Here is a 13,449-nt window from a genome sequence, read left to right as displayed (position 1 = left end):
ATCCCGGTCGGGCGCATGCGGGAGTCTGTCTGACTGTCTCTCCCCGTTTCCAGCTTCAGAAAAATACAAAAAAAAAAAAAAAAATTAAATTTATTGGAGTGACATTGATTGATAAAGTTACATAGGTTTTGAGTGTACATTTCTGTGATCTATCGTCTGTGTGTTGCATTGTGTACCCCCCACCCAAAGTCATAGAAGTTTTTCTCAAATTAGGTGACGAGTGGAATTTTGGATGCTGGGTTTGGGTCCATGTAAGGGTTTTATCAAATTATGTTTGCTGATAACTTATTCCACAAGAAGCACAGACATGATGTTGAAAATGAGAAATCAAAAAAAGATTTTTTTACCTTTATTTGAATTAAAAAATTTGAATTTATTTCCTCTGGATGAATAGTTGTTTTAGCCTATATACTTCTCTATACTATATTTAATACTAATAACTTTGGCTGAATTAATAAGATAAGCAAAAATAAAATTTTCTTGACTTAGCTATGTACTTACACAATAATTTGTTTTCAATTAGGTAGTTTGTTTGTTAATTAATCATAATTAGTTAATTTAGTGGACATACTTAATATTTGATAAAATAGTTAATAAATATTGAGCAAAGAGTTAATAGTTGAGAATATTTTATTTCATGTTTGGGTTAATGGACAAAAGATAGAAGTTTTAATAGCAAGTGCTCTAATAAATCAGTTTCTCAGAACACAGACCTTTTATGTGCAGTGCTGATCATTGATGCCTGACATGTACAATAATATGTAGTGTTTGTTAAATTAACAGGTAATTGTTCTGAAAAATATTATATGTATTTCAGGACCTGATCTTCAGGTTTGCATATCCAAAAAACCTACATGTTGCACCAGGAAGATGGAGGAAAGATATCAAATTGCAGCTTGCCAAGATATGCAGCAGGTGCTGCAAACATCCAGCTCTGCGTTGAAGTTTCTAATATCCCGAAATGCAGCTGCTTTTCAAGGTAAATTTATCTTGAGTTTTGAAACTAAGGAATGCATTGTTATGTAATTTGTTTGTTATCATTATATTGGTAAACTTAGCTGGGTCTCCTTTGTATTTGTATATTATTTTAATATAATATAATATATATATACATACATACATACATACATATGAGTGTGTGTATGTATATGCCCACATGTGTATATATATATATACAGGGAAACAGTTTCCCTAGTCTAACTCTCTATCTCTTTATATATCTATATCTATATCATCTATACCTATCTATATCTACCTATATCTATCTATATCTACCTATATCTATATCTATATCTATCTATATCATCTATATCTATATCTATATCTATATCTGTATCTATATCCATATAATCATCTATATCATCTATCTATATCTATTTCTAGCTATATTTAATCTATTTCTATCATCTATCTATCATCTATCTATCTATCTATCTATCATTTATCTATCTATCAGACTAGAGAAACTGTTTTCCTAATTAAATGGTCCTTGGAAATATATGCCCTCCAAGGGTTCTTCCAGGTCCCTCAATATTCTGATCCATGGTTTACTTCATATGAATGAATGAACATAATTATTAGCTTTCATTAAAACATTTTATGACATAAAATCTCATTGTTTTTAAGAATGTATTATAGATTTGTTTTAAAAAAATATAATTTGAAGAAATATTTGTCTAATTTTCCCCCTGCAAATCTATGTAGTTTTCATAAGAATACTGGTATGGCAAGTCTGATAAATAGTAAAATAAGAACTATTAATTAGATGTCTCAGGGTCAGTTAAGATCAGAACTCAACTTTAATTCAAACAATATGTTCAGATATAAAATTAATGGGTTATGAAATTACAAGGCAAATTGCAAAATAATTATCTTTTTCTTATTTTAGTCATCTATAAAATTTCTTATTACTGTAATAAAATGGCTTAATTTATTTTTTCTCTTATAAAGTATTAGCTATTCTGTATATAATTAGAATAAAAAATTATATTATGCTGCTTTTCAAATAAAATTATTGCTTGTGTTCAATGCAAAATATAACTTCTGTTAGACTTTTTAATATGTATATTATTATCAAACTAAATAATTTGTGCTTTGTTTATATATAGAACTAAATCACAAACCTGGTTAATTTTTAAAACTCTGCTTATTGAATAAAATGAATATAATAAATCAGGGTAAAATTTGAATTAAAATGTAGTTCCTGATGAACTGATAATATTTTTTGCTAGAAACTGTGAAATATTAAATTTTAAGATGTTGTTAATTTAGTGGTTCTTTTAGATAGGTTAGAAAGCAACCTTATTTCTGTTATGGGATTTAATCATGTGCAATTATTGGAGGAAAACATATTGATATGCCTTTTAAACAAAGATTTGTGATTTGAACTGGCTGAACTAGAAGACTTTAACCACTCATAGACAGCTATGTAATAATTCTTTTCTTTTGAAATTGATAGAATGTACAATGTGTAAAATACATTTTATAGATAAATAGACTAGTCTAACCAGAGCAAGGAGTTGTCGAGGGAAATTGTAGATCATATGCTTGAAAAACTGAGTTAGACTGATGTGGAAGACTCAAAACATCAACTTGATTTAGTTCTGTGAAAAATGCTATTGGTATTTTATAGGAATTACATTGACTCTGTGAATTGGTTTGAGTAGTATGGACATTTTAAAGATGTTAATTCTTTCTGTTCATGAGCATGGTATATCCTTCCATATTTTTTTTGTCTCTTTAATTTCTTTCTTCAGTGTCTAAAAGTTTTCCAAGTACAGGTCTCTTACTTATTGGTTAAATTTATTCCTAAGTATTTTATTCCTTTTTTTCCTTTGTGATTAATTTCTGATAAGTTTTTATTATTGTGTTTACATAGATGTTAGTGTCGCACTGAATGCATCCCCCCTCCCCCATATGCCCCTCAACATCTCCTTTGCTCCCCTCCCCACAGTGCCCTCCCCCATTCCCTTCAAATTTATCCCATCCTATCATCCCCTTTCCCTCTGTTCTCTTTTCCTCTGGTCCCTTTGATCTCTCCTTTGTCTCAATTCCGGTCCTCAGTTCTCATTGTTCATTGGATTCCTCAAATGAATGAGATCATATGATATTTTTCTTTCTCTGCCTGGCTTATTTCACTTAACATAATAGTTTCCAGGTCCATCCATGTTGCCGTAAAAGGTAAGATTTCCTTCTTTTTCCTTTATTTTTTAAATAAATTTTTATTAATTTTAATGGGGAGACATTAATAAATCAGGGTACATATGTTCAAAGAAACCATCTCCAGGTTATCTTGTCATTCAACTATGTTGCATACATATATAATTGTAAATGAAGTTTACATTTTTTTCCTCTTATTAATAGTTTGTTATTGTTATAAAATACAACTAATTTCTCAGTATTAATTTTTTATCCTGCTACTTTTCTGAATTCATTGATCAGTTCTACTAATTTTCTGATGGAATCTTTAGGGTTTGCTATATATAGTATCATGTCACCTGTAAATAATGATAGTTTTATTATTTTCTTTCCAAATTGTATGCCTTTTATTTCTTGTCTGATTGTTGTGGCTAGAAATACTAATACTTTGTTGAAAAATAAAGTGGTGAAAGTGATATATATACTTGTCTTGTTTCTGATCTTAAAGAAAAAGTTTTTAGCTCTTCACCATTGAGTATGATATTGACTGTGGATTTGTCATATGTAGCATTTATTATATTGAGGTATATTCCTTTTATCCCCACTTGGCTGAGAGTTTTTTTAGATGTTGGATTTTGTCAAATTTTTTTCTTCATCCAATAAGGTACTGCTTTTTATACTTCATTATGTTTATGTGGTATATTATGTTAATTAATTTCCAGATATTAGTAAGGATGTGAAGGAAAAGGGAACCTTTGTGTACTGTTGGTGGGTTTGTAAATTGATGCAGCCACTATGAAAAATAGTATGTAGGTTCTTCAAAAAATTAAAAATGGAACTACCATATGATTCAGCAATTCTACTCCTGGATAGTTATCCAAAGAAATCCTAAACACTATATATACACCCTTATGTTAATTGAATTGTTATTTACAATAGCCAAGATATGGAAGCAACCTAAGGGCCCATAATGATGATTGGATAAAGATGATGAATATTAGCCATAAAATAAAATAAAATGAAATCTTACTATTTGTGACAACATAGATGGACCTAGAGAGTATTATGCTAAGTGAAGTAAGTCAGAGAAGAGACTAATACCATATGACTTTACTTATATGTGGAATCTAAAAAAAACAAAATAAATGAACAAAACAGAAATAAACTCATAGATATAGAGAACAAATTGATGCTTGCCAGCAGTAGAGGGGTTGGGTAATGTATGAAAAAGGTGAAAGGAATCAAAAAGTACAAACTGCCAGTTATAAAAGTAGTCATGGGATGTAATGTGTAGCCTAGGGAATAATAGTGTTAACAATGTTGTCGTAACTACATATAGTGTATGATGGGTACCAGACTTATCGATCACTTTACAAGGTATTAAATGTCTAATTATTAGGTTGTAGTCCTGAAACTAATATAATATTGTACATCAACTGTAACTGAAAAATAAATTTTATAGAATTAAAAAATCATTAACTTGGGTTTGAGAGAGTTTTTAAAGATTTTTGAACAGGGCAGTTTCATTATGATTTTTTGTTTTTTAATATAAAACCTAAATCTCTTCAAGTTAGAGTATATGGCCGAAGAGGATCAAGACAAAGCAAACCTAGGTTTTTCGGTAAAAGTGTTAACTATATAGGTGAAAGAAGGTGCCAGCAGTTACTGACACACAGGCATTCACTGAATGTTAGTTGAACATTTCTTCTGTCTTAAAAGATACTGCAACAAACTTTCACATATTCTTGGATAAGTTGATTAAGATAGAGAAAATTAAGTTCAGAAAACTGAGAAAAATACAAACCCTAAATTATTTATTTAGGCTTTTAGGATGGGTTTAGGCTACTGAAAAAATTTTGGTGATAACTAGAAATATAGATGATTGTCTCTTATCTACCAGAGTGTCAGGTAATCTTACGTAATTAAACTTTTTTTCCTGTTTAGTCAATTGTCCTGTATTCCATAGATTGAGTTTTTCTGTTTAAACAGTATAACAAATAAAAATGGTAGGGACTTTCTTAAATGTGATTTGTTATAATCAATCACTGTTTTCTTCCTTTGTGTAATGCTGAGTTTTATTTAAGAATCATGAGATGGCAAGACAAATTTAAAGGAAATTTGTTTATAGCCTGTTTTTAATTTAATGAATAAAATAAGTAGCTTTAGGCTTATTTCCATAACAATAAGCTTAAATATATATGCTAAAAGCAATTTAAAAATCATATTTACTCTATGATATCTGAGCAGGGACTACTTGATCAATCTATAGAATGCACTTCTCCTGTTTCTGTGTGATCAAAATAACTGAAAACAATTCAAAGTCTTTATTTTTCTAAGAAGAAAGAAGCCAAACACATTTTATTGGGAAACAAGTCTGATTGAGGGAAATTTAATGGGGAAATCAATTAATTCCTCAAATGATGTAAGTAGATTTGCTACATTTTATCTTTTGATTTTTAAATATTTTCTTAATGTCTTCTATTTAAGCAATATTTTTGGGTTTTTTTTGTTTTTTAGTGCTTTTCTGGGTTATGAAAGATTTGATTGGGATACAGTATGGTCTGTTCTCTCATGGATCTTATGGACACCCATGCAAATATGTTTTTGAAGCAACCCTTTAGATTTTGCTGTTGGGGATAATCAATTAGGTCTGTGCATTTAGTGATCCCCATATTTTTGTGAGATGGGTTTTTCAGGCTAAGGAGGAAACAGTACTGGCAACTGGTACTCAAAGACGCAAGGTTATCCTGTGTACAGTCTACATTCAGCTCTAGTATTCAGCACGGATGGTATATACTAGTGGGGTCGGATATGGCCTGCTGAGACAACTCTTCCATCTTTTTAAGAAATTTACTGGTGTTTTGTTTAGCCATATTTCCTCAAAATGAACAGAACAAAAAACACAAATCTGTTTTAGAAGGGTTCATAATTATAACCTGGGATTTTACTATATCCTAATTGTAGTCATTCATGTAATAAGCAGTGGTTTGTAAGATAAAAAGTACATGCTGATATCCCTGTGTCTGTTGGTGTTCATAACAAAGTCATGCTGTTTACAGTGAGGAATGCTGGTGTTTTTCCAGTATAGACAACTGTTCTTCATTTTTAGGGGCTTAATGTTCATGATTAAATCAGAACAGTCTGGGGTAATGTGGAAATTTATTTCCCTTCATCTCTTTTACTATGAATTGGAATTGCCTGCTTTAAGAATGTTTTAAAAATATTCTTTTATTTATTCATTTATTTTTAAGTGAGAGGACAGGTGATAGTGAGACAGACTCCAACCGTCATCTGGGGCCAATGCTTGAGTACAGAGCTATTTTTAGTGGCTGAGGCTGACATACTCTGACCAACCAAGCTATCCTCAGTACCTGAGCCAACACTCAAGCCAACTGAGCCACTGGCTGTGAGAGGAGAAGAGGGAGAGAATTGGGAGAGGGAAGGAGAAAGAAGCAGATGTTCCCTTCTCTTGTGTGCCATGACTGGGGATTGAACCAGGGACGTCCATATGCCAGGTTGATGCTCTGTCCACTGAAAGCCCTGGAAATATATATATATATATTTTTTATTTGTATTTTTCTGAAGTGACAAGTGGAGGGCAGACTCCTGCATGTGCCTGACTAGGATGCACCCGGCATGCCCACCAGGGGTGATGCTTAGTCCATCTGGGGCATTGCTCTGCTGCAATAGGAGCCATTCTAGTGCCTGAGGAGGAGGCCATGGAGCCATCCTCAGTGCCCAGGAAAACTTTGTTCTCATGGAGCCTTGGCTGTGGGAGGAGAAGAGAGAGACAGAGAGGAAGGAGAAGGGGAAGGGTGGAGAAGCAGATGGGCGCTTCTCCTGTGTGCCCTGGCTGGGAATCAAACCCAGGACTTCCACATGCTGGGCTGATGCCCTACTGCTGAGCCAACTGGCCAGGGCCTAAAAATATTTGTTATAAATGTTTTATTTATTTCCACACTAAAATATGGTGTTACTCATGAAGATATAGTGGATGTTGACAGAGAATATGTAACCTACTGTAGAAAAGCAACTCTTACCTAGCTCTCAAATATGTCAGTTTTTTAAAATCTTCATTCAAATATGACAAAAGTTTAGTTTTTAAAATTTAACATTATAATCTGACCAGGCAATGGTACAGTGGATAGAGCATTGGCTTGGGACCCAGAGGACCCAGGTTTGAAGCCCCAAGGTCGCCGGCTTGAGTGTGGGCTCACCCAGCTAGAGTACAGGCTCATCGGGCTTGAGCAGAGCCTCACTGGCTTGAGCTCAAAGGTCGCTGGTTTGAAGCATAAGCATGCTGGCTTGAGCCCATAGGTCACTTGTTTGAAGTCAAAGGATGCTGGCTTGATCCTGAGGTCACTGGCTTGCCACAAGGGGTCATTGGCTCGGCTGTACCCCCTCCCTCCACCAAGTCAAGGCACATATGAGAAAGCAATCAATGAACAACTAAGGTGCTGTAACAAAGAATTGATGCTTCTCATCTCTCTCTCTTCCTGTCTGTCCCTATCTGTCCCTCTTTCTGTTTCTCTTGCAAAAAAAACAAACTCCAAAAAACACTGTAAAAAGTTTCAGCACCACTTTCCGTAATAAAATGAAGGAACATTTGGGAGAACACTATTGGAAGCTTTTTTTTTTTTAATGTTTATCTTACTGATTTTAGAGAGAGAGAAAGGGAGAGAGCAGTAGAGAAACAGGAACCTCTATTCCTCTATATGCCCTGTCCAGGGTTTGAGCTGGCAACCTCTGTACTTTGGGACAATGCTCTAACCAACTGAGTTATCTGACCAGGGTGCTTGTGTATTTTTTTAAAACTTGGAAAGATAAGATTAAGAAATTAATATCTTTCTTTTGAGATATACCCGTTCCTATAGCTCTCATCTTCAAGGAGCTCACATATTTCTAAAATATTATATATGGTAGCCCTGGCAAGTTAGTTCAGTGGTAGAGCGTCGGCCTGGCATGCAGAAGTCCTGGGTTTGATTCCCGGCCAGAGCACACAGGAGAAGTGCCCATCTGCTTCTCCACCCCTCCCCCTCTCCTTCCTCTCTGTCTCTCCCTTCCCCTCCCGCAGCGAGGCTCCATTGGAGCAAAGATGGCCCGGGCGCTGGGGATGGCTTCTTGGCCTCTGGCCCAGGCGCTAGAGTGGCTCTGGTCGCAACAGAGCGACGCCCGGGAGGGGCAGAGCATCGCACCCTGGTGGGCAGAGCGTCGCCCCCTGGTGTGCGTGCCACGTAGATCCCCGTCGGGCACATGTGGGAGTCTGTCTGACTGTCTCTCCCCATTTCCAGCTTCAGAAAAATACAAAACAAAAAAAAAGACCAAAATTAAAATATTATAATGGTAGATACTAATTTTTTATTGTGGAAGTTTCAAATTGTCTAGATGGCATTTAAAAAAATCTACATTATTACAAAAGACTGATTGAAAAATTATATTTAGTGCAGGAAGGACTTTTTATTTATGATTTCATTCTCTTGGCTAATTAAAATTTCATTTTTTGATTATAAGTACTTGTCCTCTTGGGTTGAAATGTTTGATTTAGGAATTTAATAAATAATACACTCCTATATTTAATGAAATATAGGACTGTGTTCAATATTAAATATCTTTTTTTTAAGACTTCATTTATTTTAGAGAGAGGAAAGAGAGAACGGTGGGTGGGTGGGGGGGAGAGGAGCAGGAAACATCAACTCCCATATGTGCCTTGACTGAGCAAACCTGGCGGCCTCAGTGTTCCAGGTTGGTTCTTTATCCACTTCTCCACTGCAGGTCAGGCCAAAATTAAATATCTTAAAAGCAGGTGAACTAAGAATGAAAAAAATTAATGGATTATTCTCCTTGGCACTACCAGATGTTAACTACTGTAAAGTGTATAGCTAGTGTACAGCTACTGTAAAATTGGTTTAAAGTGTGTGAGTACACAGAGTTAAAGGCTCAATGATGTAGTGAATATTTGGATATTTTAATGTATAGGACAGGGGTTGGAAACCTATGGCTTGCGAGCCAGATGTAGCTCTTTTGATGGCTGCATCTGGATCACAGACAAATCTTTAATAAAAAAAATAATAACGTTAAAAATATAAAACATTCTCATGTATTACAATCCATTCATTTCCTACCGTTCATGTTCATGGTTGCGGGTAGCTGGAGCCAATCACAGCTATCCTCCGGGAGAACACCAAATTTTTATTGGATAATGCGTAACATACATGGGTCGTTGTATGGCTCTCACAGAATTACATTTTAAAATATGTAACGTTCATGGCTCTCTCAGCCAAAAAGCTTCCCGACCCCTGGTATAGGAGAATAAATAGATTTATATAAATGTTATATCAAGCATGGACTACATTAATTTTATTTTTCACAGGTAGATAATATTTATAATTATTTATCAGAAGATTATTATATGGAAGGATACAGGAATAGTATTTCTGATATGGAGAATTATCTGATCAAAAATTCAGGCTAAGAGAACAGGTAGCCTTAGATTGGCAGTGTTGGGGAAGCTTGTGTTTTTTTTCTTTCTCTCTAGCACCTGGAGCAGATACTCAGTAAATATAATTCAATGAACTGCATGAATCAATGAAGTAATGAATGGTGCTTAGTAGGAAGATGGTTCTGAAATAAAATAACAGATTCCCTCCTTCCCTTCCTACCTTCATTCTTTTAAATTTTTTTAAATTTCTCTATTGATGCAGTTAATATATTTGTGAAACACCTACTATGTGCCAGCACTGTCAGATGTTTGGATTGTACAGTGTCCAAAGTTTAAATCTATTTTATTTTTTTGGCTCCTTCAGATTTCTAGTATGCCAACATGTGTTTATCGATTTTATGAACAAGAAAGCGGCACGTTACAGTGTTTCTGTCAGTGACATTCCAAATGTGATTACAACTCTCTTCCCCTTCAGTTTTAGGCATGGTTGAGAGTATTATCTCATATAGCAGCTATCAATGAAATTAGTCTTTATCCAACTCTTCGTTATCTCCAAAATGTTAAAAATTGTTTCTTTTGAATCTGTGTCAGCAGGCTGCTATTAATTATGAAATGGGCAATTTTCCTATATTCTATATAAAACATGCAAGAGTTTCAATTACTTTTCAGCAGGAAATAATACTTTCTTTGTATGAAGCATTGTCTATAGTGGAAAATATTAAGTACAGTCTGAACCTTGGGTTTACTTTGCAAAAATTTTTTTTCAAACTTTAAGAAGTAAACTTTTAGGTGTTTTAATTCTGACTGCTTGATAGCTTATGATAATATCACATATTGTCATGGCAGTTTCACCTAGAAAACACACTAATCTTTTGATAGTAGGCAAAACAGTTTTTTCTTGATTTTATATTAAGCCTATTTTCACTTTAATCTTTTCAGTGTAAATAAATGTACACATTTATTTACTAGAAGAACAGTTGACATTTCAATCAGATTCTTTATCATTTTTTTTTTTTTTACAGAGACAGAGAGTCAGAGAGAGGGATAGATAGGGACAGACAGACAGGAACGGAGAGAGATGAGAAGCATCAATCATTAGTTTTTCGTTGCAACACCTTAGTTATTCATTGATTGCTTTCTCATATGTGCCTTGACCGCGGGCCTTTGGCAGAGCGAGTAACCCCTTGCTTTGAGCCAGCGACCTTGGGTCCAAGCTGGTGAGCTTTTTGCTCAAACCAGATGAGCCCACGCTCAAGCTGGCGACCTCGGGGTCTCGAACCTGAGTCCTCTGCATCCTAATCTGACGCTCTATCCACTGTGCCACCGCCTGGTCAGACTTTATCTTTTTTTATCTTTATATTTGTTTAATCTTATTTTTCTATAACAGATTAAAGTGGATGATTCTTAAAAGCTACTGATGCTTTCAGTAAAGGATAGGACTTGTGGGAGGTTAAAACTAGCTCTGTTTTTGAGATTTATCTGTTCATTTCTCATTTATTTATATAAATTGATTTATAAAATTTATTTTTATAGATATGTGACATTTGTTCTTTCTCCTTTTGATAAATTTCCAACTTATTTTTGTACTTATAATGCTACAGTGAACATTCTTGTTCACATCCCAATGGGCATGTGTTTCTCTAGAGTTTATACATAGAAGTGAAATGGTGGTATAGGCTATAAATATTGTCAACTTTACTAAATATTGCTGAATATCTAGTAAAGCAATTTAAATTCCCACAGACATTTAGTATGCTTTGTTGTTATTCCACATCCTTCTGAACAATTAGTATTGTCAGAATTTTTAAAATATTTGCTGAACTGTTAAGAAATAATATCTTGTTTTCAAAATATGTGGTTCCCTGTCATTAGGGAATCTGAATGTCTTTTCACAAAGTGTCTTTTATTTTGTGTGTTATTTATTTTCCCTTATGATTATGTCCTGTGAACCTGTATATATACACTTAGAGCAGCAATTTTCAACTAGTGTGCCACAGAAATTTCAAAAACATGCAATACCTGACTATTTAGTCAGAGGCACTGACCACTTCTCCCTTAGATTGTTAAGTAAAAATATGACAACAGCTGCCTGGTGTGAGTCAATCAAAATTATACATTCTTTTTGTCAAATTGGCAAAAAAATGTTTTAGAAATTAGTTTATGTATGCCATGAGATAAAAAGTGGTTGAAAATTGCTGACTTAGAGGATATGTACCATGTTATGTTTTGTGTGTAATTTTTTTTCTATTTCTGTCTGTAAACATTTTTCCTATTGCCACATTTAAAACTTTTAGCTAAAATAATTCAAATTTCATTTCATATTCTTTAAAAATCCAAAATTTTTAAATTTCCTGTATATTCTTATGGCTTGCAGTACATGGTTACTCCTGCCTCTCCACCTTGCTTTTTTCATTGGCTTTTGTCTCTTTCCTACTATGTTAATTCAATATGAAAATATATTTAAAATACCACTTCGTGGAACACACATATATGCTAACCTAAGATGTATGTATAAAATACAATTTTTTGGTTATAAAGAAAGATAAAATCTGAAAATCACAAATAATTTTAGGTTGAGCATTGCTTTCTATGTTTACAAGTGTTTTCCAGCTCTCCTTCTATCAGTCCACAAAGCGAGCATCTTCACATTGTTCTCTTTGGTCCTTACATCTCACACTTGTATAAAATTCTCCTTTGAGCCCTAGATAGTGTGATATTGCATCTTCTAGTTTTTACATTGTGTGTATGAGCATGGAAGTCTTTTTTGTATTTTTTTTTTTTTATTTATTTATATCTTTATCTGAAGTTGGAAATGGGGAGGCAGACAGACTCCCGCATGCGCCCGACAGGGATCCACCCAGCATGCCCACCAGCGGGCGATGCTCTGCCCATCTGGGGCCTTGCTCTGTTGCAACCAGAGCCATTCTAGCATCTGAGGCAGGGGCCACAGAGCCATCCTCAGCGCCTGGGCCAACTCTGCTCCAATGGAGCCTCAGCTGCGGGAGGGGAAGAGAGAGACAGAGAGAAAGGAGAGGGGGAGAAGTGGAGAAGCAGATGGGCGCTTCTCCTGTGTGCCCTGGCTGGGAATCGAACCCAGGACCCCTGAACACCAGGCCGACGCTCTACCACTGAGCCAACCGGCCAGGGCCAGCATGGAAGACTTAAATAAATATTATGTGACTCTGAGGGTGAATTTAAATTAAGTACACTTTTTTAATTTTAGTATTAAAATATTTTTTCTCAGTTTTATTGAGATAGACTAGATATAGAGCATTGTGATAAAATTGTAATAGAAAAATTGTGTACAAAATTGTAATAGAAAAATTAATTTAATACACATATACATATTATGAATACCACCAATGGGGTAGCTAACACCTCCGTTATGTCACAAAATTACCATTTCATTTGTGGTTAGAATATTTGAGGCCTGACCTCTGGTGGTGCAGTGGATAAAGTGTTGGCCTGGAGCGCTGAGGTCACTGTTTCGAAACCTGGACTTGCCTGGTAAAGATACATACAGGAGTTGACGCTTACTGCTCCTCCCCCCTTCTCTCTCTATCTCTCTCCTCTCTAAAATGAATGAATGAATGAATAAATAAATAAATAAATAAATAAATAAAATAAACGTATGAAATTTGTAAACAAACTTGACTCAATAGGAATAGCATGTAATGAGACAGCATTAAATAAAGTTGCATAGTAATAATTATAGTCAAAATCATGAGTTAGTACATGAGAAATTTATTTTGAACTTATTTTAATTATAAAATATATAACATGGTTACATGAAATTGAAAAATAAATTCTTTATTAGTCAATAATTCAGGTAGCAAATAAGGTTCTGTGATGATTTCAGGCTTGTGGGACTC

At 34.4% G+C, this 13,449-nt stretch overlaps 1 protein-coding gene across 1 annotated transcript in view; it reads left to right on the top strand.

Annotated features, from left to right (window-relative positions):
• GPC5 (glypican 5) overlaps positions 1–13,449 on the top strand; it is a 1,883,811-nt gene that overhangs the window by 63,394 nt on the left and 1,806,968 nt on the right. Inside the window, exon 2 of the mRNA XM_066235594.1 lies at positions 818–979. Coding sequence (XP_066091691.1) covers positions 818–979 — 162 coding nt within the window. The remainder of the gene's footprint in view (positions 1–817; positions 980–13,449) is intronic.

Source organism: Saccopteryx bilineata, chromosome 6 (genome assembly GCF_036850765.1).
Source record: "Saccopteryx bilineata isolate mSacBil1 chromosome 6, mSacBil1_pri_phased_curated, whole genome shotgun sequence".
NCBI lineage: Eukaryota > Metazoa > Chordata > Mammalia > Chiroptera > Emballonuridae > Saccopteryx > Saccopteryx bilineata.
The sequence above is the reverse complement of the archived record's forward strand: the minus strand, read 5'-3'. Positions and strand labels throughout refer to the sequence as shown.